Source organism: Adiantum capillus-veneris, chromosome 24 (assembly GCF_014529385.1).
Source record: "Adiantum capillus-veneris isolate H3 chromosome 24, ASM1452938v2, whole genome shotgun sequence".
NCBI lineage: Eukaryota > Viridiplantae > Streptophyta > Polypodiopsida > Polypodiales > Pteridaceae > Adiantum > Adiantum capillus-veneris.
This window is the reverse complement of record NC_140954.1, coordinates 8,538,123-8,564,904: the sequence shown is the minus strand read 5'-3', so window position 1 is coordinate 8,564,904 and position 26,782 is coordinate 8,538,123. Positions and strand designations below refer to the sequence as shown.

Sequence of the window (26,782 nt, the reverse complement as noted above, 5' to 3'; positions counted from 1 at the left end):
GTAGTGGCCAATCAAGTGTTGTTGGCTACTATGTGGTACATCACGTCTTGCTGGATCTTCTCGAGCTCTTGCATCAACCAGCTTGAGAGGCTTATCACGAACTTTCTTTGGTCAAGGAGCGACATTCAGCTCGCTCGGGCCAAAGTTGCCTGGCTAGTCATCACCTTACCATGTTCTCAGGAAGGGCTGAGAGTCATCGACCTAGCAAAGCAAAGTAGAGCCCTTCTTGGGAAGTTTGTGGTCAGAGAACTGCTTCCAGGGGAGGAGCCTTGGAGGGAGTTGTTGCTTCACAGACTTTGTTCTCAACTGCCTCATGCAGGAGGCCCTTGGAGCCCCTCCATTAGGTGGATCTTTACAGAGATGCGTAGAGTTGGCCTGGGAGGACTGTTTTGCTGCCAGTTTGCTTCGATCCTGGGAGCTTTGAGGAGTGGCCTAGAGCAGCATCAGCCTTCCAGTACAGAGGTGCGCTTGAGATAGCCCTTGGTTTGGAACCCCTTGGTCAGCACTCAGAGAGGCCACCTGGTTGGTAGTAGGCCTCATGTTTCTTGGGGTCCCATGGCAGAGGGTCCGGCCCGCAATCTTGGTGACTGGATATAGTTTTCAGGTTTGTCAGAGGAGGCTCAGAGCATCCAACTACGGGGCATGAGAGGTGTACAGAGCATGTGCCAGGACATTACAGAGGCCTTACCAGCTGAGTGGCTCACCCCTCTAGAGAGAGAAACTCCCAGATGGATGGGGGCCTTCACCGATGGATGGGGGCCTTCACCCGACCGGAGGTCCTCATTGCAGTTCCGGCTTGCTCAAAGTCCGTACCTCACATGTTCTTTGAGATCCAAGGAAAGGGTCGCCTTCAGAGAGTCTCAATCAGGTTGCAGAGTGTTGCTTTTAGAGGATTTGAGTCTTGGGCATCAATGGGAAGACCTGTGTCATACAACCTGACCCTGCAGATCTTGAGACAAGCCACTAGCGTCTTTGGGCTTGGGAGAGCTGCCCTCTGGTTCGAGTGCAGTGGGACCATGGAGAGTGGTTCTACAGGGACCCCTTCTCTGCAGCCGATACCCTCGGATCCCTATTTTAGTACACAGTGCGACTAGGGCGCCACATACTGCCAACACTGAGAGAGGCTCACCCTGCTGCAGCACTTAATTGGAGGAGGAGGGTCTCACACCTGAGTTCTTGTCATTTGTCAGGCTTCTGGGAGCAGCTGTGGGACTCCAGACAGCCGAGAGAGTCACTTTGTTCCAATGGCTTGTTGCACATAGAGCTACAAAAGTTGGAAGTTGGCTAGTGCACAGTGGCTTTTCAGCAACCTGTGCAGCTTGTAGTCACCCTTTGGAGAGTCAATGACACTGTCTATGGGACTGCCCCATGGCACAATAGGTTTGGCTTCGGGTTCTTTGGCTGATGCCGGCTCTTTCCACAACTCGGCAGTACACTTGGGGGTGCTGCAACTTGGTCCACACATACGGGCCTTGTGCTCCAGTTTGAGTTGGCTTCCACCAGCAGGATGATAGTGATCCAGGGGGGTCGACCTACACTTCAGCTAGCCACAGAGCTTACCCCCCAGGAGTGGTGCAGTGAGAGAGAAGTGTGTTGGGAGCTCATCTGCTGCCTAACACTCTGGTTCATTTAGTACACTTGGGGGTGCTGCAACTTGGTCCACACATACGGGCCTTGCGCTCCAATTTGAGTTGGCTTCCACCAGCAGGATGATAGTGATCCAGGGGGGTCAACCTACACTTCAGCTAGCCACAGAGCTTACCCCCCAGGAGTGGTGCAGTGAGAGAGAAGTGTGTTGGGAGCTCATCTGCTGCCTAACACTCTGGTTCATTTGGCAGGCCCGCTGCTTTCGCATCTTCGAGGCTCGCCCGACGCCCTATCCCTCCGGCAGAGACTGTTCATGATTATTCGCCGGAGCTGATTCACACTCTCAGGGGCCAGTTTGAGAGACTCCAGGGCAGCTCCAACCGCACGCGGGAGCGCAGAGAGGCTTTCCTGCGACTCTGGCGCCCAGGGCCTTTTTTCACCATGGTCCAGGGGGCACCCAGATGGCACTACCGTCCACCTGTGTGGTTTTTTCCTCCTCCCATCTCTTGATTTAGCCCATTGTACATATTCTGTTTTTTCACTGGGAGAATCTCCCCTTCTTGTTGATGTACCCCTCTCTAGCAAAGGTGGTTGTAGCCCTATGGGCAGTTTTATTAACTAACGGAAGAATCTTTTTCTCAGGAAAAAAAAAAAGTGGCCAGGTTCCACAGGCCAAATTAATCTTAGAAACTGCTTTTTGTATTAAAACCAGCAGCATTTAACACCCATATACCCAACAGAACCAGGCTTCATAATAAGCTCAAAACCTTACGGTGACCAGGCTCCAGAGGCCAAATTAATCATAGAAACTGCTTTTTAAATCCATTCCCAGTTGTTAATTTAACCTCAAAAATGCAGAGACTCATATTCTCTAAGTGAACCATTCTGTGTTGAAGCACAGACTCCTAACTCTGTTGTTGCCACTTTTCTCATGCAAAGTTGACGACCAAGCTAGTCCTTTCACATCGAGGAACGTTTTTCGTTCATGCATGCACTCATTTGGGCTCTCTACAGACCAACAAAGCAATCCTTTTCTGGTTTGTGGTGCCTGCAACATTCACAGCATCACCTTAGTTCTTGTCTTCACCGAAGTGCACCCATCTTAAAGTCTTTAGTGGCCAAAGCGTTTGACAGGAGTTAGTCCCATCAGTCCGAAGCATTTCCGCCCTTAGGCTCGGAGGATTCAACAAAATTAGGAAGACTATTGAAAATTGCTGTCGAAAATTGAGCATAAGCAAGATAAGGATTCAGTAAGTGCTGTTAATTCAGAAAATTATTTTCTAATTTGTCATCATTTTTGCAGCAATTCCGTATAAGGTGGTCGTGAAGATCTTGTGAGGCATTCAAACAATACTCTTCACTTTGAGTTGCAGAAGGTTTTTAACTCTATCCTCAGCGGACGTATACACTCACTACGTTCTAGCAAAAATTACAACTTTTCTTTGCAATTATGTTGGCAGAGAACCCTCTTCCCTACCAGACCGGAAAAAAACCCATACACGATTTCCAAACTAATAGCACAGCCAGTTTCTGCCATTGCTTAAATGATACAAACAGATAATTGACACAATTTTTTCTATTAAAAAACAAAGAGGTCAGTTGTGATCAACATTGGCTGGCTGCCTTGGCCATTTAGTGCATATCTGTGGCACTCGGCACAAAGACTTCCTCTACCCTTTCGCATGTCCATTCCTTTCGTTGCCCAAAGTTTTAGTCAGCTTGCCGGGCTTTTCAAGTGAAAGTTTTCAAAGCTTGTTTCATACTTCATACATACCTGTTCCTTTTCATTATAACTTCATATATGGAATGAAAAAGGGAGCAAAGACCAGCCCAGAATCGCTTTTCACTAAAACTCTATAGTAAGATAGGATTGCGGAGAGGACAGGAAGAAGCTACCACCTCAAATGTTTCTTTAGCCCAGAATGGGTCCATCCTCTATGACTGTAATAGCCTACATCCTCTAAATAGTGACCTAGGTATATGATAACCTTCACTAAACACGCCCCGCATTTGAGCATGTCCATGCAAAGAGACATTCTAGTAGGAATTTTCCCCTCTATCAAACAGCTGCTATTTAATTTGTACTTATGTACAAGCACAACAAATGGTGGTTCAAGAACACCGCCTGCCACCTCGTGTGTGCAAGCACTTGCTGTACAATGGTCATGAACATAATTCCATTACCAGAGTGATGTCTGAACTAGACTGTAAATAAATGGAAAAAATGTGATCATAAATGCTATTGGTTTGAAAAATGTCAATGAACCATGGAGTGTAATCTACTATTCAACTGCGATCTACAAAATTCAGTGCACCAAGAAATTCCTAAGAATGCTCTTTATAATGCCATTGCTAAACATCAAGGGACAATGTGTTGCAATACAAAGTGAATCCGCACAGTCACCTGACAGCATGGTAAAATAATGTAAAAACACCACAACTGAGCAGAAAACAACAAACTGAATTGAAAATAAAAGATATTAGTTGGTGGCCGGGAGGAGAAAGGGGGGGGGGGGGGGGGGGGGGCGTGTGGTGTTGTTGGTTGCACGTACATGAAGAGCCTTTTCTGCATTTGTTTCTGTTATTACCCCAACGGCTGCATTGGCTGCCAAAATCATTAGAATGACCTAACAAAAAACAATTTTTCATCAGATTTACATTAAAATTGAAATGCCATATCAATATTCTCAGAGGATGTACTCTGCCGTAAATCCAAAAAAAAAATCCTCCCGAAAAGAAAAAGAAAAACACTTACAGCTGGCTCTAAAAAAGCATTTAGACCAGTTTCACCATTGATAAGTGCCAAAAGAAACGATACGGCTGCTGCAGCAATTAAAATCTTCACTAAAAAATCATCAAACTGCTTGATGACTAGTCTCCAGAATGGTGTGCCTATGAACCAAATCATGAATTGTTAGCATACCAGTATGCGTAATTTGACATGTCCAACATCCACAAATCTTATCAGGCAAAAACTAGTCTTCACAGCTTTTTTAGCATACAGAAGTATGAGGTGATTAAAGAAGTTATTTGAAAAGGGTGTAGCTGTGAGGTGATACCCGTTCTACAAATTAAGAGAGTACAAACATCATTTACAGAGAAGAATGAAGCACATAAAGACTGATAGCTTCTTCACAACAGTATCATAAGATTAGTACCTTACCTACATTAATATGTAGCTGATTGCTTGCTTGCTGCTGGTTATTGCCATCACCAGCCCCCCCCCTTTTGTTACCTGCTCTCGCCTGCTCCCCGCACGCTCCAGCCCCCTGCCCGCTTGCTGCTCACCCGCAGCCAGTCTCGCCCCCGCCCCCCCAAAAAAAAAAAAACCTTCTCGTCTGCATGCTCTTGTATGCTCCCTCTTCTCAGAGCTCACATACTCACTCACCCCATTGCTTGATCCCACGCTCTCTCTTCTGCATGCTCACAGGCACACATTTGTCCCTCCCTCCCCTTCTCTTGCACTTGTTGTCACTCTCTTTTTGCCCTAGCTCTTTGAACCTGCAGCCAATAGACACCGATGGCCATGCCTTCACAGAGAGATTCTGATATAGTCCCCTCAACCAACCCTCTCCCCAACCAACCCTCTGAGTCCACCATTCAACTTTCTCTTTCTGTGGACGAGAAAGCAGGCTTACAAACAGAGGTCGACTGCCTCCCAGAGACCTCAGCCAATTGTTGGCATGCAACAAAGGGGAGGTTCCACCCTTGATGCAGGCTTGCATCCTCAAAAAGGTACTACCAGCTTGAGTTCGGGAGTCCAAACAAGATGACCGACGTGTTACAAATAAGCCCCATGGCTTTGGGCACCCCACAGGCACATTTTGGTTTTGATCATCTCATTGATGTGACTGCCAAGACGGCAGACTTCTCAATCTCCGTTTGTTTCCCTGGCACATGTCTGGAGTACTTACATCCAATACCCTACTTTGAGATCTCACTAGAACCTCTATTGAGTCCCCCAAGGCTGCTACTTCAGTGGTCCGGACGGCCATTTGTTTCCATGGCATACCTTGGGAGTACGTACACTTGATATGTAACAAATTGCTGACGTGTCGACCTACTGAAGAGCGGAGCTACCGGCCAAGGGGCCTAAACCCTAAGAAGAACAAGGAACAGAAGAAGTGTCACAAAGTGATGACATGGTTGCCCGAGAGCAGAAACCCTAACCCTAATTTCTGCCAGAAACCCTAACTGCTGAAACCCTAATTCTGGAAATCCTAACCCTAAAACCTGCAAACCCTCATTCTGGAAACCATAACCCTAAAACCTGCAAACCCTAATTCTGGAAACCCTAACCCTAAAACTGCAGAAACCTTAACCCTAACCCTAAGGGCAGCAGGAAGATTTCCGAAAATTGCGCTGGTTGATGACGTGGCAGGCTGTACGGATTTCCGTGATTTACCCTGACAGCTTTTTGGCTTTGCTTTTGGACCAGATGCTTTTAAGTTTGAAGGCTTTTCACTGTAATTGCTTTTTAGGCCAAGAGCCTTTGAATATGAGGTTAAAGCTCAGTCTCTGGCATGCTTCCTGGAGAAGGTGCAGAGTCTTGATGCAACATAAAGAAATACCGAAAGGGGCGCCAAGGTTTGGGGCCAATACTCTCTGGGGTGGAATTCCGCCACTCCGTGTCGAGTGTCGTCTCTCTCTCTCTTTCAGTTCAGTTGTTATTGAAGTGCTAAAAGTTTGTTCAGTCTGTTCTTTTCTATTGGCACGTGGTGCCCGTCTTGTGACATGATACCCTGGTTTGGATATCCCATTGGAACTTGTATTGAGTCCCTCGACACTGCTACTTGTCACAAATGGGAGTGCACACAAATAGCTAACAAACTTGAATAAATTGATGCTCCCGTCACCAATCCTGTGACCCATCAACAATATTCACTACTAAAGTCGCTCATCCTCCGAGCTTACGGACCAACTTCTGAGCCATCATAGAACGCATCAGAGATATCAGTTCCTGATAGCTTTCTCAATCTTGAAGATCTGCAATTCCTAACTTAACAGTTCTATTGTGCACAAAGGTAAACAGTCCTAATTTTATTAAATTGAAATTGTTCAGAAATATGAAAATAGCCAATTTAGCAACATCCCTCTGGCTTCTAAGAGCACTTTCGCACGCAAGTAAGGCAGGGTTATTTCTCACGTCATGAAGCCATGATGAAGGTGCACAGCGTGCAGCTTTTAGCAGTTTGACTGTGTCGTTTTGTGGGAAACTTTGCCACGTTCTAGCCAACTCTCCCAAAAATGGCAAAGTTGGGTTCACTGGGCAGCGTTTCTCGTATACAAACACAGTTATGCGAGGTCAGTAAAACTTCGCCAAGGCCTCCGCGCGAAACCTACCTAAACACTTGTCCTCAATTAGTGCTTATACATAATCATCCAAAATCTCTAGATAAGGTACTAACTCCTGCTCGGTCATCCATTGAGCATCCAAAGTGGAGAAATTCTTGAACTTTACTAAATATTTCCATGTAACCTTTGCGGACTTGAGCCGCTCCTGATGGTTCTTCAGCAATAGGCCGACTCAGAGGTGGTCCCACATATGGTCGGAGTAAACTAACATGAAAAGCATTATGGATCCTCCAATAGGAGGTAGCTCTTACCGGAATGTGACATCATTCACTTACTCAATTATCTTAAACGGCCCATAGTAACGGTTGGAAACCACCTTCCCCTTATGAGTTGCTTGTTTCTTCAATCTCGCCTTCTCAAACTTGAGTAAGATCAATTGACCGACTGTCAAGTTAAAATTTCTTATGTGCTTGTCCGTAGCTTTCTTTTGTTTTTCTTGAGAACGAAGAATTGCTCTCTTAACTTGCCCATAGGTAATGTCCAAATCTAAGACGAACGCAGCTGCTACATATATCTTATGCTTAGAAGGATCGGTGGAAGCAAAGGCTTACCATAAAGATTCTCAGAAGGAGCGTTTATTGTTGTACAAGAATGCAGTATTCTTATAAGGCATACGCGTACTTCACAAGAGGCAAATACTTTTCCCACTTATGATTGTCTATCCGACACATAAGATTTCAACATATCCAACATTGTAGAGTTGGCAAGCTCACTCTGCCCATCCGTTTGAGGATTATATGCAGGACTTTGTACCAAGGTTCTCAAACAAAGCACACCAAAAATTTCCAGTCATGCGAGGATCTCTTGCTTGCAAAATAAGTCCACAATGGCCCAAATTGCATCATTCCCAGTCACAGTCTTAGGGATGTCCATAATAAAATCCACGACAATATTGTCCCAAGGTTTATCAGGCACGGATAAAGGTTGGAGTAACCTAGGTGTCTTGTGCCAATCGCACTTCACTTTTTGGCAAACTGAGCATTCCTTGACATACTCATTGATGTCTATTATTAGGTTTGGCCAAAAGAAATACCATTTCTATAACCAACCAGTACACAGTAGAGGGCGCTACTAATTTTACCCGTTAACTTTACACAGAGCACTCAGAAGAAAACAGAACACAAATGCGTCCAGCGATGTCACTGCGCACATGAAGACCGACACCCTATAGGCCCCAAGACTGGGGTTCGGTACTTCTTTATTCAATTGCAAACAAACAACCCGAACACTTACATCAAACTCTTACCAAGCTGTTCAAACCTGTCAAGGGCTGATATTGCAGCTTTTTGACCCAATTTCAGCAACATAACGGCGCCAAAACCCTTGTGGGTCAAAAGTACACACCTAGGACAGATTACCTTCACTATCAGGTGCCCAAACCCCTATATAACCACCCCAAGGCTCCCCCGAGGCTTCCTTGGTGTTATCTTGTAGTTTAGGTGTGAAACCCTAAACCTGCAAATAAACACAGCAGGCTGTAATGCTCTGTTTTGGATTGTTTTGAGCGGAGAAAACACGTGTATTTGTGTCTCGGGAGCTCTTGCACGCAATGGACACTTCCCCTTTGGTTTGGACGAGTTTTCACGCAAGAAAACTCTGTTCTCGCAATTTTCCGCGATGGAATTGTGCGTACCTATGGGGGATTAGAAAGTAGCTAATCCTATTCCTGTTCAGAAGGCTCTTGCCTTGGCAAACGTGCATAAAATCCACAAAACTGTGCATGGTCATCTGAGAAGCCCAACTAGTGGGGTATTACCATATGTGCAAAGGGGAGAGAGAGATGCACGAGAGCAAATCATCATGCTACATGAGACAAGGGAAGAAGGCAAGCTTTCCATTAAAGCTTCAAACCTAAAAATCTACTCATAGGGCTGAAAAATACAGCCTCCACTCTCATATTGGGGGCCCCTAGCTGGGAAGAGACTTCTGGAGTGTGTTGACCAGCAAGTGGCTCTCCTTCAACCATTTGTCCAATTTGCCCCTTATGGTTCATTTTCCTAACTGTCACGATTGTGACGTATTCTTCGTCTTGGCATTACCTTCTTGCTTGATTTTTTGCAGATACGAAGAGGCACGAGATCCGAGAACCCTGATTCTCCAAAGGATGCGTCTCTTCGCCCAAGAGTCGCACCTGTTCGGTGAATAGCCATGCCTCTTCAGCGAATGGCTACACCTTTACATCGAAGGGTCACGACTCTACAGCAGAGGGACACGACTATTGGCCTAGAGTCATGTCTTTTGACCTATGGTCATGTCTCTTCATCGTGTCTCTTCAGTTTCTATATAAGAACGCCCTTGTAACACATTTCATTCAATTCAATCAATCAAACACAGAGTCTTCTCAGTCTTGTCTGTAAGTCAAGTTCAAGTTTCTTAAGTCTTAATCATGAGTTTAAGTACTTAATTAAGGATTAGTAACTAGAATCCTTACAATGGTATTAGAGCAAATTATTTTCCCGGGACCTGAAGGTTGTGAGCCTCTCACCCTTGCTGCTACGCGCTAACCCTCTCCCGGAGTTGCATGGAAACAAAAGAAAGGTGATACACATACCCAAACGAGCATGAGGTAACTTACATTTATTATGCTCGAATTGTATAAATAAAAGACAGTAATATGGCGCTGTGTGTGGCGTACCCGATGAGTTTTTGGATCATTGTGCTGGTGCCCCTTAGCGTGACCTTTCATTGGGATGTACCCCTTCGTTGGTGCCCTTCGCGTAACAAGGTATTGAACCAACATGCAGCATGCCCCTTGTTCTCTGTGTTCGCACCCCTTCCCAGAGGATTGCACCCTTTCACAAGAGATGGACTGAATTTTGAAATTGCTGGGCTGAATTCTGGAAATCCTCTATTGGTGACCCTTCGTGTGCCTCTTCATCGGGTGGTGTCCCTTCGTGATTGCGCCCGCACCTATTCATGTGAAAGGGCAACAACTCTACCCTGCTCGCACGTTTTCCCCAGGCAATGTACCCCTTCACTTGCGGTGATTGTCCCTTGTGCTACTGAGTACTACTCCCAATGATCCCACCCCTCCTCTTCCAGAGTGGCACAAAGATGTGCCCACCCCCACAAAACCCTGGCGTTGACATTCCCGCTGAAAATGCTATCGTTGGTCTCTTTTTTGTTACGTAAACAACCAGCAGCGCAAAAGTTATAAAACAACCCCCAAATTTATTAAGCCTCAAAGTGACTGACCTACCCCAATGTTTTTTAACCAATGTGTACTATTTAAAACAAAACAAAACACCCACTAGCTCAAAATGAATTCCAGCCTTCATTTACAATCAGCCCCACTCTCTCTCCCACTCTTCCGCGCTGGCCTTGTGTGCACTTTGCACGCACGGGACATTACGCTGTCATGGCTGACATTAACCGATGGGCAACTTTCCCCTACGTCTCGGACATAGACGAGGTTCCCGACACAAAATTGCCGGCGTACGTTGTCTCGGCACCCGAAGTCATTATCATTCCCGATATCCTGGAGCCGGAACCCGTTCCAGATACCGGCCTTGTTCCCGGAATACTCGTTCCGAAACCTGTCCCTGCAGCAACACCTACTCCCACACAGGTTCCAGTTCTCGAGCCTCGACGTGAGCTTATTCCAAGTTATCAATTACTTTCTATAAGGAGTTAGCATGACTGGATCATAAGATGGCGACGACAATATTTTACCCGAGAACCCGATAGCAGTTCTCAAAAAACAAATGGCAGCAATTTCAACAAGCCTCGCATCCATTCACACTTGCTTGGATCAGATGCAGATGAAAACCTCTTCTCAGAGTCACCCAACTGCTTCTCGAACTATACACGCTACTCCTCTACCATGTTCTTTTGAAGCTTTAGTGGTCGACCAGGAAGAACAACTCAAACAAAAGCCTTCGGAACTCAAATTTTCTCACCAAAAGCAGGGTTTCTCAGAGACAACTAGACACAAAGTACCTTCCTGCGATCAACAAAAGTCTCAGCATGAATATTCTTAAAAATGCTATATAGTTCTAAGCAACCAGCTTCTTATTGGAATCGCCCAACAGAAGCAGCAATAAGAAGCCTCCAAAGGATCATCAGCGATATCAAGATGGACTTACTTAGTGACACATATATCCGACCCTAGTCGAGTACTCGATCATGAACGCTGCGATGCTGGATAAGTTCCCCCTCGCGAGCCATGTACTACATTTAAGTCTTTCTTGTCTAATGGTGGTACAGTTGAAGATTTATTGATCCTTTCCTTATGCAAGAGGATTCTTCAAAAGTTTAAGAGACGACAACTCCCTCAACCTCCCCCTTCTCAATTGGAAGCCTTAATACACACTGAAACAGCTGTAGATTCAAAAGATTATGGTTCTTGTGTGACAACTGACAAGCACATAACCTCTTTTATGGCGGTGATCCAGGCAGAAAAAGTCTCCTCATCACCACCCTTGCCGAATAAAGTCTTTGTTTTTGAACAAATACCAAATGCAATGGTGAATGATAATTCTTTAAAGTTGAGGATACCAATCCTTCAAAGGATAAAACAGATACAGACTCTTGCAGCACGACTTTAGTCGCTGCAATTGAATCTTTGGACACTTGTTCCACAAGTGAACCTTTAGTACATGGATATACCTCCAAACACTACTTTGTTTCAGTCTACAACATCCCTTCGGGAGGATTTTATGTTCTAGATAAACCAATGGAATACCTTGTAGATTTCCAACCAATGGTCATCACTCAACAGAAAACTCAAATCAGTTTACCAATAGTTTCACTCGAAGCAGATAAAGATTCAATCTTTTCTTGGACAAAGCTCGAAGTTACAAATGACTTTGACAAAGGCACTAATCAAGTTGCAGATATGATTAGTTTTTAGTTTAACAAAATTGTTATGGTCAATAACAATGCCATAACATGGGACTTAACAGAAAGAGCTTTGGATGCAGAAGCGCTACAACAATACCTTTCCCTCTCTCGGAATTTCTATAACTACCCTAGGTTTTATTTTAAATGGGAGGGAATGTCCCGATTGTGATGTATTCTTCGTCTTGATGTATTCTTCGTCTTGGTATTACCTTCTTGCTTAATTCTTTTGCATATACGTAGACGCACGAGATCCAAGACCCCGATTCTCCAAAGGATGCGTCTCTTCGCCCAAGAGTCGCACCTGTTCGGCGAATAGCTATACCTCGTCAATGAATGGCTGCACCTTTACGCAGAAGGGTCATGACTCTACAGCAGAGGGACACGACTATTGGCCTAGAATCATGTCTTTTGACCTATGGTCATGTCTCTTCATCGTGTCTCTTCAGTTTCTATATAAGAACACCCTTGTTACACATTTCATTCAATTCAATCAATCAAACAACGAGTCTTCTGAGTCAAGTTCAAGTTTCTTAAGTCTTAATCTTGAGTTTAAGTACTTAAGTAAGGATTAGTAACTAGAATCCTTACACTAACCCCTCCCAAGTTATAAAGTTGTCAATGACTTGTCAAGTGGCCCAAATTCCATTTTGGCGCAAACAAGCTTCCATACTCATCAGAATTCAGTGGTAACTTGCCTGACCAATCCCCGACTAACTGACCTAGATTCCCAATGTGAGAAACCCGTTTGATTGAAACCGGTTGCAACCATTTCACATCGGCCATGCAATGTCCACTTGCACCTTTTCAAGGTTCCGAGAAAAACAAGCAAAAATAAAATAAATCAAAATTTATAGTACATATTAAAAGAAGGCAACATGAAAAATACACCTCCTAATGACAATTTCAATGCTGAGGTCGTAGGTAGAATATCCCGGTTAGACAAAGTGCTTCATCTATAATCTTCTTTCTCATTGGTGTTGCCACAAATTGCTTGGTAGTGGTATAGGTAACCGTCCAGAATAGAATAGGGATACTCATTCTCACGGTTCTATAGCTTTCTCCAAATAGAGGAGTCGTCAAGGTCTTTTGGATACATATAAGGAAGTGATTTTAGTTCTTGGTAGTCTATGCAGATACGAAACATGCCATCATTCTTTTGCACCAACAGAACTAGAGAGGAGTAAGGAGAAGTACTCAATATCAGACCTTTCTCTAGAAGCTCATTGACTTCAGAATTTCCTCTTGCTAAGCAAGACTCACCCTGTATGCGGGTTGGTTAGAAAGAGAGCTACCCGGTATGAGATCAATACGATGTATCTTCCACGCGTTCCGGAGGTAGCTTATCTGGAAGTGACTCAATAAAACAATCCTTGTACTTTTCAATAAATTGACAATGACTTTTATGAAGACTCGACAACCCTCTCTCATACGAAAATTAAATATGCAAAAACACACTTCTTCATTTGAAATGTGGCTTACAATAGGGAATAGCCAATCCTCAGCATGAGCAAAAATTTTGATCTTCTTCCCTCAATGTCTGAAGTGAGGGACTTCTCGACATAATAAGGGATCCGGTAGATCCGAAAATGCCTACCCAGGATAATGTCCCATCCTTCTATGGGTGCCATCAAAAATGATTCTCAATCTTTGTACTGGCCAATTCGAAGATTGAGCTATCCTTGCACAAAAATTGCATTGGTAGTCAGCCCCTCAAACACAGATCCTGAAGTAATCAGAGTGCCCAATTGATCAATTGTAAGGCACAGGCGCTCTACACTATCAAGATAGATAAAGTTATCTGTAGATCCGGGATCATAGAGGATCAATATGCGTTGGTTGTACAAAGATCCCCAGTCCTTGAGAACCTATCGCTTCCCTTGCTCTGTTTCCGTATTCCCTTGAACATAAGGAATAGAATTAGAGCTTGGTGGAGCGGGTTCCTTCTTCAATTAGTCCTTCCTTGAAGATGCTTGCTCTTGCCCATGTTGCCGAATAGGATAATCGGGCTTCATATGTCCTTTTCACTCCACATTAGAAACATCATCCTTCCTCTTGGAAGGTCTAAACTTGTGTGGGTGAGAGATATTTAATTTTCTTGCTGGTGCCCTTTGGCTCTTAGACTGATCAGAGTTCCCAAAGAGGTGCTTTCTGTTTTGGTTTCCAGTCTCTTCATATACTACTCATTGCCTCGCGTGGTAAGTGCTCTACTCCATCTTCTTGGGAGTCCCAATAGAATGTAGGTCCTCAACAATGATTGCTGACTCCATCATCCTCTGAAGGGTATCATGAGAATAGATACACCTCATGCTCTGTCGAAGTTGCAGTTAAAGGGTTGCTTCAAACTCTCTCACCATTTCCTCGTTAAAGATCTTCATAAAGGGTGTAACCTTTAAGAGAACCAACCAAAACTTGTCAACATAATTGGTGACTTTCTCATGTTACTTCTAGCCACTCCCATTCCTTCCAGATGTCCTTCTTCAAGTAGGGAAGAAGAAATTGTTCATCAAATTTAGCTTTGAATTGAGTTCAAGTTTTGGTTTGTGTACCTTCTAGAATCTTTGCTAACCACTAGTTGCTTGTTGTCTCCTTGAGATACATCCCAACATGATGGAACTTGGATTTTTTGGTGAAATTGCCATTGGTGAAAGCAATTGGGAATTGTCTATTGATAGAGAGAGAACCTTGGAGACACCCCTCTGTCCAATGTAATAGTCAAACTTGACATCCTTATCACCAGATTTGAAAACTCGCATCTTGCGGTGATACTTGTGGCTGGCGTTCTTGAACTTGGGTTTCTCTTTAGGGTTACGTAAAGAAGTAGTAGGTACTTTCCTCTTAGAAGAGAGTTTAGATATTGTGTCAGAAGAAGAAGTGGTATAGTCAAGAGAATATGATGGAGAAGAGATAGATATATTTATCGTCATTCGGAAGAGAAGGCTTGTTCTTTTTATTGGCCTTTGTTCTTGGCAACATGGTTGTTCCAATCCGAAGATCCCTTGTGCACTTTGGCACCTCGTTCCTCATTTTCCTCTTGTTGGTTGTCACCTCTGATAGTGTTTTCCTGATGCCCATCAATGTCCTTCTCTTGGGGCTTCTTGAGACTGTCCTAAACCTTTTGACATCTGGCAGAGTAAGGAGTAACTCTCCAAGTTGAGTTCGTACTTGTCGAAGCTCTTCTTCAACGGTTTTCCCTTGACTCATCATGGCTCTTCCTATATCTCCTCAGAATCATCCTCCCTTTGAACAGAGAGAGGCAACCTTGCTCTGATACCACCGTCACAACCATTAATAGACTTAGATAAATAGAATCGAATAGAGAGAAAAGGGAGAAGATTGACACTCTATAGGGGACCAAAAGATGGGCCAAGTCCTACCCCACCCCCCCACCCCCACCCCCTCTATAAAGAATCTTTATTATCAGCGAGAACCTTTTACCAACACAAGAACCGGGAAAACCCCTCCGTTGTATATCTCCCACTCAATGGTACTTTCCTTCCATTCGAGAACTCAAGAGACGAAGCTCTCTGCTCAATAATCCTCCAGTTTACTCTCGAAGCAACAACACAAGCCTGCCTTCTAGCTCAGAGTGTTCGTGTGTGTGTGTGTGTGTGTGTGTGTGTGTGTGTGTGTGTGTGTGTGTGTGTGTGTGTGTGTGTGTGTGTGTGTGTGTGTGTGTGTGTGTGTGTGTGTGTGTGTGTGTGTGTGTGTGTGTGTGTGTGTGTGTGTGTGTGTGTGTCCTCTACTATAGTGCGTCTATTCATAATATCTAGATAAGCTGCTAACTCTATCTCAGTCATCCACTGATCATTCAGAGAGGAGTAACTCTTAATACTTTCCATGTATAGTTTATGCTTGTTGGAAGTCAAAGCAAGGGAAGCAGAATTTGATCGAGAGAACAAAGAAATGCAAGCCAAGTTTGATCGTGAGAACAAAGCAATAAGGCAAGAGATGTTGCGACTCTTTTCTCGAATGCAGTCACAGATTCAACAGGATCAGGAAAAGGAGACTTTCTCAGTCTCTTCTTCTCCAAAGCATGATACACAGGATTTGCATGATTGTGTGAAGCATGATGATGATTGGATGACAATGACATACATGATGATTTGCATGATCAAGATGTGATTTCTCACAAGCATGATGAGTTGCATCAAGAAGATGTGATTGTTCACAAGGATGATGTGTTAGTTGATGCTTTTTCTAGCGAAGCTAACCTCGTTGTAGATTCGATCAATCACGAAGATCCGATCTTGGCTTTCGAGTCGAGGTCCAAAGAACCCCCATAGGACAATTCGATCATTCAGGACGAACCGATCTTGGCTCTCGAGCCTTGGTCCAAAGAACCATCACAGGAAGTATTATGTGTTCGGATGATTGATACGCACGCATTGTTCGAGTGTTTCATTCGTGAAGGTTTCCTGTATTTTAGTCAGCATCATTATGTCATCCCTTTTCCTAGGCATGACATATTGCATGTTGAGCACGTTTCTCTCATGGATGAGCACGAATGTATGCGGATTGTTCATGAAAAGTTGAAAAGTTTGTATGTCAGGAAGTCACATTCCATGTCTCTTCCGTAAGAGCACATGATAGTATGAGCACCAAACATGGGCATTTCCATTGTGATTTGCCACAGTTGATTGATTTCGATCAAACAGAAAAGATTGGATCTCATTGTTTGCATGTGTTTGATGAACGGGTTGTCACTTCGTCTAATTGTTCATCTACATTGCATGCATAGTCTTTAGAGAAGACAATATTTTTTTCCTTCACTTTACATGGAATGGGTATGTTCATGGTTTTTTGTTGGAGATGGTTTCAGGAATTTTCAGCCATGGAGATTCTTGAAGACGAAAGAAGCAAGACTCTAGACAAAGTTGAAGCAAGAAAGGAGATTCTGAAGACTTTGTGTCGCTTTCTGCGCGGCCCAAAGAAGTAAGCGTTGCAAACCTTTATGAAGTTCAAGTACCGCTCGATCCACACAACAGAGTGGACCGGCGAAGAGTCCCTTCCAGGATTCCGGATACTGTTGGCATTCTCCCTCGACGCCATACAATTCGGTACCAGTACCTCACTTTGAAAAGGAGGGGATGTCACGTGACACATCCCAACCCTATGTGTCCGTGGACAAGCTACACCATAGCAGGGTTCCCGTCAGTCAAGTCTAGATTAGCAGTGATCTGGCACTTTTGTGAGTCTATTCGTAGACCGTGCATGCCCAATCACTTAGCATAGATGCATATCCTCCGGTTGCACACAGCATGATCATTGGAATTCCCATCAGAATCCAATAGCATCAGTTAGGGGAATTTTTCAATGCATTTAGCCTATTTTCCTATTTATTGGTATTTTCACTTATTATTTTTAAGTGACTTTCCAACAAAAGTAGGTAGGGCAATTTTGCTAAGTTAATATATAAGCAAACCCAAGTTAGCACTTTCTGGCAGAAGAGGCAGCAGGAGCTTCCCGCTCAACAGGCAACTTCTCAGCAGTACCCCCTCAGACCATCCGTGGCGTTTTTGCATCTTCACCCATCCTTGGCGTTTTCCTTCCACTGCTGGCCATCGCCATCACCTCAGCATCCCAGCCATAGCAGATCCCCAGCATCGCCAGAAGTCCCCATTTGCTGGTGTTTTTCTACAGCAGCCTATTGGCGTTTTTTACCTCCCACAGCCAGCGTTTTTGGCAAGAGACTGCATCAGCCAGCGTTAGTGCATTTTCAGCCAAACTGCATCAGATCTACAGCGTTTCCAGCCCTAGGATACAGTAGCAGATTCATCCCAAGTTGGTTGCAGATGCTCCCCCATTTTCAGCCATCAAAACGTAGCCAAAACAGTCATTTTCAGCCACCGAAACAGTTCCGAAAAACAGCAGATAGAAGACTACAAATTTCAGCCATCGAGTCGTCGTCGTCACCACCATCGTCGTCATCGGCATAGTCCAAGTTGCATCAGTCCATTGCATTCGCATTGTACACCTTTGTGCAATCAAAGTAGACCACTCTCGCCGACGAGAGTGGGGCCTTCGGAGGAGGGTTTTACAACCTCTCGGGTGTCGTATCTCTTCTCTCTCCTTCTCTCAGTCTCATTCACTTGCACGCACAATATCCACTCTCTTTGTTCGTGATCATAGCACTCTCCATAAGACGGAAAACTCTCTCTTTCCCTAAAGAACTAAAAAGAACCTTGAGCACTAAAGATCACTAATCTTGAGAAAATACAACATTCATTCCGCTGCACCTTACAGAGAGAGAGAGAGAGAGAGAGAGATGGAGGGGGAGAGGGAGAGAGCTTGAAAGTTGAGAGAGAGAGAGAGAGAGGGAGAGAGGGAGAGAGCTTGAGCCTTGTACTATGTAGCCTTGTAGGCTTGAGAGCTTGAAAGAGGCTAGAGCTTGAGAGTCGAGATTGAGCCTTGGCCCTTGAAATTGAAAGCTTGTGTGTATTGTGACGGTAAGGGGTGGGGATAGGGGCATTTTATAAGGGGGAGGCTCACAAGATAGGAACACTAAAATCTGAAATCTGGCCGTTCCAGGCTGTTCCAAACCGTTCCGAGCTGTTCCGGGCCTGTCGTTCTTGTAGCAACTGCTTGTCCGGAGTGGCTGGCCGTTCCGAGATGATCCAAAGGTTGCTGCATGCCCGGAACCCCGTTCCAACGTTCCTCGTCCCCCAAACAGGCCTGGTAACTCTGGACTGTACCCTCGTAGGCTATTGTTAGCCTTGCATGCAAAGCTTCTCAGTTTAGAGCTTTTCTAATTTTTATTTTTCTTCTAAATTGAAGCAAGGTTTTACCAATTCTTCTCACATGGTGGCCACAACTTGCCTCAGATAGTCCATGGCTTGCTAGCAACTTACTCACAGAGAAATGTCATGTATAATTGACACAAGTTCTCCCCATAAAGAGTATCACTATATCACTGCGAAGGACTACACAGCATCAATGGAGGCTGTATCAAAGGATTGACACAAGTTCTCCCCATAAAGAGTATCACTATATCACTGCGAAGGACTACACAGCATCAATGGAGGCTGTATCAAAGGATTCCGATCACTTTGGCCCGTCATGCACGACGCCCGGTCAGACTACTGACCATGACGGAGATTGATGAGATCCGCCAGCGACGGCTGATAAATCTCCTGTGATTTAGCTCTTTTGAGGATGGTATACCCTGCTCATCTTGTACCAGCCTTCGTATCAGCCTTTGTATCAGCTCTTACCCATAATATCCCCACACACACATCCACATTGTGTTGTATTAGCCCTCAGTCATTACTTTCACCCCCCTACTTATATCCTACACAATTCCAGCTAGTTTCTTAGTTCACATCTAACAATTTAGGATTCTATAGTACCCCTTTTTCAGTACCTTTTTATTTTTAGTACTCAAACATTGAGTCAGATTCCCCACATTGTAACTTTTTCGTCTCATAGGTCATTTTGGCCTTTTGAAGACGTTAATATAACACTTCATTCTCTCTCTCTCTCTCTCTCTCTCTCTCTCTCTCTCTCTCTCTCTCTCTCTCTCTCTCTCTAAGTAGGGGTTTTTAACCCTTTGCATTACATAAAATCGACGATGGGTCCATACACAAGAAATATGGGAACCGCTACAAGATATACAATGAGATCATTGGAAAAAATCCCAAAAGAAACCACAGGATACATCTAGGGATAAAGATACTCTAATCAGGAGGTGAAATATAGCTATCTCGCTTGTGATAAACCTACACAAATCTGCCCAAAGCTCTTTCCACCTCAAGCGATGTAGCAAAACTCCAAAAACCACAATGTTTAGTGCTATGTATATGAATGATATAACGCATGCTGTAAAAACCTCTCTAGCAGCTCACAAAAGCCACCTCTAAGTTGTGCCTCCAAACTCATTTGCATCCACTATAACATTTCTTGATGTACTACCCCAAGGAGGTGTATTTTTCCTGTTGCCTTCTTTAAATATGTACTACATATTTTTATTTATTTTACTTTTACTTGTTTTCCTTGAAACCCTTGAAAAGGTACAAGTGGACATTGCATGGCCAGTGTGAAACAGCTCCGACCGAACAAGTTTCTCACATCGGGCATCTAAGTCGGTCGGTCAGGGACTAGTCGGGCCAGTTAGCACTGAATTCTGATGAGTATGGAAGCCTGTGTGCGCCAGATGGAAATTTGGGCCACTCGGCAAGTCACTTACAACTTTGTAAGTTGGTGTACTAGGAATTAAACCAAAAGGAGCAAACTAGACACATGGCAGTAGGAGAGCAACCTGCAAGTCAACACACACTCCAAACTCTCATCCCAAGAGATGGCGCCCAAAAATGAGAGGGGAGTCTGAAATTTACTCAGTGTGTGAAATTACAGAGTGTGTGAGTAGTGGGTGCAGGTTCACAGCTTTAATAGAAAGCTTGCCTTCTCCTTTGTCTCATGTAGCGCGATGCTTTGCTCTCGCGCTGCAAACAGGCATGGTTAACCCTATTCATGAGAACATGGGTGTCCAACTAGGTTTCCAGGGTACCTACGATCAATTTCGAAAGCCTTGAACACAATTGGGTATGGCTGGTTTTTCGCAGCCATATGCCCAAAATGCAAATATGACAGGTAAAATAGGTGATATGAGTGCTCAAATGGTCAATTCTGGAGCACCACTTTTACGTCCACCTGTTTATGACGATGTGACTCCTTTGAGTCAACCTAAGGATTACAAGGAAGCTGGGCAGGGAGTGAAGTTTGAAACTTTCAAGGGAACTGAGGATCAATTGAAGGCTTTGACCTTCATACAGCAGTTTGATGCAGCTTATGCCGGAGGAAACTTCACAGAGTCTTCAAAGTTACGCAAAGCTGCCACTTTCTTGAAAGGGAATACGCTTCAATGGTGGACCGCATTGTTGAATCAAGGTCAAGCCCTTACAACGTGGGTCCAATTCAAACACCTTTTTGCACCTGCATGGCTTACAAACACGTTTGAAGTGGATGTGATGACAGAATGGCACAAGTTGAATGCTAACTAGTGTGCAAATTTTGAAGAGTACAATAAATAGTTTTGGGTCGCACTGTTGCCAGTTACCTTCTATAGGTTTGTGCCATTGTCAAAACAGATTGAGAAGTACTGTTGCAGATTGCCCAAGATAATCAGGGACTATTGCACAAAGACTACTGTCATAAATATGGCGCAGTTGATTGAGAATGCGAGAGTGGCAAGCAATCTATCAAAGGGAGATTCCAATGGATTTAATAGCAACAAGAGAGGGTCCTAGGGCAAATAGTTCTCAGCCAAGGGCAATGTTGCAGCAAAGCCTTTTGTGCCTCCCACAAAGAAACCCTCCACTGATGAAACTGACACGTCCAAAAAGCAATCTAAACCTTCTTCTAGGCGAGGATAAGGACAAAAAAGGAATTTTTTTGGTAAATCTTTTGAAGCAAGGAAAACTCTAAGAGCGTGCATGTCGGGCCAAAGTGATCCGAATCCTCTGATGCAGCCTCCGTCGATGTTGTGTAGTCCTCCGCAGTCGTGGGCGTCTGGATCTCCCCAACTCGGTCACTCGGTTGATCAGTGTGCCTCTGGTGTGAGGCGACGAGCTCTCCTGTGGTAGTAGCTCCTCCGGGTGTCCAGTGTCTGCTCTAAAGAAGTCTGTGATCCGTCTCTGAAAGAGAGAGAGAGAGAGAGAGAGAGAGAGAGAGAGAGAGAGAGAGAGAGAGAGAGAGAGAAATGAAATGTTATATTAACGTCTTCAGAAGGCCAGAATGACCTCAGAGACCAGAAAGTTACAATGTGGTGGATCTGATACAAAGTCAGAGTAACAAAAATGACAATGACAAAATAAAATGACGGAATAAAATGCTATGGAATCTGAAACAGCTAGGTGTGATCTAAGCAGATAGGTGGGATAGCTAAACCATAGATCACAAAAGATCCAGCTAGGTGCGATAGCTAGATCACAGATCACAAAAGATCCAGCAGAGAGACAGAGAAATGAAATGAAATGAAATGTTATATTAACGTCTTCAAAAGGCCATAATGACCTATGAGACCAGAAAGTTACAAGGTGGTGGATCTGATACAAAGTCAGAGTACGAGAGAGAGAGAGAGAGAGAGAGAGAGAGAGAGAGAGAGAGAGAGAATCTTCTATTAAAATAAACATCCCGAGGGCACAACCTCCAGATAGAATGTACACGAGGCGATCACCCTAACAAAAATGTCCATACATATACAATGAATGACCAAGACTATTTCTTCGTTTTCAAAGAATTCTCTCAGCAGATCGCCTAACATATCTATTCTTCTGAGATCCAAGAGGGAGAAAATTCTCCTCAAACTGTGCCATACACACAGCGAGCGGAACATCATCACTATCAAAATTGCATAAAGGCACACTAGAATCCCTAGGTACCCCAACGGGTCCAAAAATGCAGGTGTATCTCTGATGAAGAAGATGGCACAGTAGAATCCCAAGGAACCCTAATGGTTCCAGAGATGCCGATGGTATCTTTGCCAAAGAAGATGAAGCCTGTAGAAGTGGATCTTGTGGTGGATCCATGCGTCTGTAAACCTATCTGACTAGAGGCACCTCTGTCAGCCTCTGCTGCCTTCTCCTCCTCTTCTTTGCTTCTCTTTTCCTGGCCCTCTCAGCCACCATCAGCAAATAATTAGTCACATTACAAGTGATTTTTTTATGTTAGCGTAGGTTTGATAAAGCATAAAAGAGCAAATTCCCTCTTCAAACATACATCTACACCTACTGATACCCTTCAAACATGATAAGACTTCAGAAGTATTCAAAATTTGAAATGTTGACTGATCCCAGATCTACAAGATCACGTAAGTACTGATGCTCAGAAAAGCCTGCTTGTAAAACCCAAATAATTCACATAGCCCTCGCTCAGATTTCTAAACAACACCAACAAAGCTCTCAAGCAAGATTCTAATGAATTATCTTACAAGGAAAGAAGTTACATTGCAAAACCGAACTTTTCACTCGACTTACTTTGCTCAGGAGGAAGCTCTATAGAGGGAAACGACAGTCCAATACCGACAAGACATGCCATTGAAATAAGCACAGAAACACAGAAAGAGGTTAGATCTAAGGGGCCTGGAAAAAACAACCTGTTTACAAGAGAAGCACCAAGCACATATAGTGCAGTGAGTATATTTATGAGCAATGCATGCATGTAATCATAGAGTACACATGCAGCCAAGAATATATGAATACCTGTATATAGTGCATGCTTGTATTTGCAGATCTATCTACTGTGAAAATTGTGCCCGATAGTTTATGCCTGCATGTGCGCATTCATGCACAAGCGAATGTGTACAAGTAGAAGTTCTCTTAAACGCTGGAACATGCAGAGAAAATTTACCATTTCGACCATGAACAGATCTATTTGCAGCAACCTGAAAGGTAACACAAATATGTGAATGTTATGACTGCACTCACCATATAGCCATCTCAGTACAGAACACTATGCTACATAGACTATCATGTACTGGCACTGTTTGTAGCATAATATTTCAAATGTTTACAGTTATCATCATTTTACTATTGAATGGAAAAATGTATCTATGCCTCTTATGCATAACCATGCCAGAGTGGAAATTTCTCTTGTTTGTTTTGAAGGAGATCGACATGTATAATGAAGCCTATGGTACATGGATGTCTTCTTCTTGGGAAGGACTTCCAAGAATATGTGCAGGCCTTCTTCATCAAGAATTGAAAAGTAATCTGCTAACTCGATCTTGCAAAAATTCTGCCAGGAGAACCATTTCAGAGAGACATCACGCTTACAGAGAAATCAGCACTCTCTAGAAAGAAGAGAATCTAGAGAGAGAGTTAGTCCATAGCTAGAAGGATTATTGCTATGACATGGACCACCTTTCTAGCAATAAGAGTATTAGTGAGTGCCAAACAGATACAATGGCCAATTGCGTCTTTGACCACGATGCGAAAAGCCTAAACCGAAAACCAGTGACATATCTTAGAAATCAAGCAATCATTCTTGATTGCAAGTACAAACCAAAGAGAAAAGAGTAATCAAAAAATTTACACACACACATAAACATTTTGACACTATGCTCACAAGCAGTCATGCAATTCAGCATGCTCACATACACTCCTGTGTTGTGTGGTCATGTGCATGAAAGAGCTCTTCAAACACCATGATGGGCTTGCAAAGTCAACTTGGTTTTTGATACATCGGTCAACTAATAATTGTGCCAGAGTCATCTATCCATTCGACACATCAATCCAGTGATTATTTGTTCCATTGCTGGTTTGTGCCAAGTAAGAGTTGAGCTGACAAACCAATCTAGTGTTGGTGGTGCCTACATTTACATGGTTCGTGGTATGTTGAGGCCACATACCTTGCTCAACCATACATGTGCAGTACGTATTTGACACATCAATCTAGTGTTGGTTTTCGCCAGTCAGACATGGTCCCATCATATGCCCAGCACACTGCCCTGTTGAAGCATGCCTATACATTGTTACTATTGACACATCAATTAAATCTGGTTTGTGTCAGCCATACAAGGCCCCATAGTATATCCATCACATATACTCCTATTGCACCGTTACTAATGACAATACGCAATCACTACTGATACACATCAGTCCAATCTACTTTCTGTCAGTTAAGAGGTACATTCAGTCTTCCCCTGAAAATTACAACCATTCTAAAGAACAAAGAATTAAACTCTGAAAGTTCGATTCTGCTCCTCAATTATCCAAAAGGGTCAAGCATGTATCCAAAAGGTTCAAGCATGTATTCGAAAGAAAAATGATCAGTCCCCTATCAGCTTCAAATCCAAAGTAATGGGCTTTCCACATTGTAGTTCAACTTCTTTCAAGAAAAACAAAAAGTTGTGTAAAACTAGGGCATCCCCGAAAAACATCTGAGTGAAGAAACGTCATGATACAAAAGATTACACATCCCTGTTTTTTAACTTGAAAAAACTGAATCAGTGTGAGCAGGGGACATGTCTCCTGTTGACTTTACCAACATTATATTTTCTTGCATCACTGGTGGTGAACCACCTCACAAACAACACAAATTTGAATTTACACATTTTACCCTCCAGCTCTGGTAAGTTTAAATAGAGGCATAAAGAAATAAAAGTTACCTGCAAATCAGTGAGCCCTCTGTCTTTGTTGACATGAAAAAATGTAAGAACCTGGAACACGGTTAACCAGTAAATAAGACCTCAAGGTTCTTACTTAATGCACAGATATAAGTAAAATCACGAGTTCATTAGAAAGAAGAATCTACATCACTCAAGCAACCATATAGAATAAAGACTCTCAATTTAAATTCAAAGCCTTAACATGATTCAAGAATCCATTAATCACACAATTTCAATTCCCATTAGGCACCTGTGCTACTTTTTTTGTGATCTCGATAAGCTTACGTAAACACTTTGGAGTGCTATAGCTAGTAATAAAACAAGTTCAGGTGAATCGTGTAAAAAGCTCTCACAATATTGTTGAATGGGTTTTGTATTGCACGACAAAAACATTCAAAATACAAAAGAATCCATTAATCACACAATTTCAATTCCCATTAACCACCTGTGCTACTTTTTTTGTGATCTCGATAAGCTTACATAAACACTTTGGAGTGCTATAGCCAGTAATAAAACAAGTTCAGGTGAATCGTGTAAAAAGCTCTCACAATATTGTTGAAGTGGTTTTGTATTGCACGACAAAAACATTCAAAATACAAAAGAACATAAGAAATGTAGGCCCCTGAGTGCAATGACATAACTCTAGGGTGAAGAGTCATGCAGGACTTAGTAAACCAAGCTGTCGCAAGAAGAACCTGCTTTACAATGAGAGCTCTGCATGCCAAAGAAGATGCAAGGTGGACCGATGGCAAAGCTTCCTCCCGATAGACTGTAGAACTGGCTCACATTGCTGCTCGTAAGACACATCGATGCCAACATGAAGCCCAAATACCTGCAAGTCTGTCCTGTGGCTGGCGAAGTGAAATTGTCATGTACACCCCGCTGACAGGACCCATCAACTCCTATCAAGAAACCAAAAGAGTTGTGCCAGTGATAACAGCACCATTAGCCAAGAAAAAGGTAGTAAGACCTGTAAACTATCCAGAATGTGTGCATCATACTGCATAAAAAGGAAAGTGTCATCTGCATACTCCTGGTCCAACAAATCTTGTGAGCCATCCAAAGGCATAGCAAGACCAAGCTGTTGTGGAGTCCTGCCTCACAAGGAAAGCGACATGACCTAAGCGAAAAAACAGAAACAGGCACGGAGCCAAAGGAAATCCCTGCCAAACAGAACCAGAAAGATAACCCCTCCGTCCAATGTGACCTCTTATCATCACAGCACTGCTGCAAAGGAAAATCCATCCTCTGCATAGTGCCCTCTAGAAAGCCAATCCCACTCGATCATATGCCTTATTGTAAAGCTTATGGTGAATAAACCAGAGGCATTCATGGTTGCACCATAGCCAATAGGTAATTAGGAGTAGATTAGAGAGTGAGCACAAGATAGAATGAAAATAGCTTGCTTGATTGATCACAATTGGAGAGAGATTATAGAGTGAGCACAGTGGCCTTATATAGGCTCATTGGTGGAAAGTGGAAGTTAAGGCAAGAGGGATATGCACCACAAAGATGAAGGGGAAGTAGCATGTGGGCATGGAATGAGAAGCATGTGTTAGGGATTTCTAAGTAGGAGGTTGTATCCATGCACATAGGGGTGCATGCAAGTATGCCTGGCTTTAGGGGTTGTTTATGCATTGAGTGTGAGCTAAAAGGCTTACCCCAACAAACACCCCCGAAAAGCTGAAGCTTACACGAAATGCATGGATTCTTATCAAGGAGTCTTATATGGGTTGCTTAGGGTAACTGCATATGGCTCATAAGATGAATTTAATGCAAGAGGGTAGATCTTACCTCCAAACTTTAGGTTTGGAGCAGTGTCTAAACCCATTACAATACATGTCACAGAAAGCTGACGTGTCAAAGCCATGAAGAATGGAGCCAACTTGCAAATGC

The 26,782-nt window shown here is 43.5% G+C and overlaps 1 protein-coding gene across 4 annotated transcripts in view; it reads right to left on the bottom strand.

Annotated features, from left to right (window-relative positions):
• Positions 1–26,782, bottom strand: part of ECA3 (endoplasmic reticulum-type calcium-transporting ATPase 3) — a 215,251-nt gene that overhangs the window by 165,695 nt on the left and 22,774 nt on the right. The window contains exons 2-7 of one of the 4 annotated variants that reach the window (XM_086497972.1): positions 24,887–24,937; positions 24,128–24,226; positions 23,128–23,161; positions 22,755–22,772; positions 4,343–4,479; positions 4,140–4,214 (exon numbers count right to left, since the gene is read on the bottom strand). In XM_086497972.1, coding sequence (XP_086354098.1) covers positions 4,140–4,214; positions 4,343–4,479; positions 22,755–22,772; positions 23,128–23,161; positions 24,128–24,166 — 303 coding nt within the window. In that variant the 5' untranslated portion in view covers positions 24,167–24,226; positions 24,887–24,937. Of the gene's footprint in view, positions 1–4,139; positions 4,215–4,342; positions 4,480–22,708; positions 22,773–23,127; positions 23,162–24,127; positions 24,227–24,886; positions 24,938–26,782 lie in introns of those variants that run through there. The other 3 variants (XM_086497973.1, XM_086497970.1, XM_086497971.1) reach the window with 3 other exon arrangements.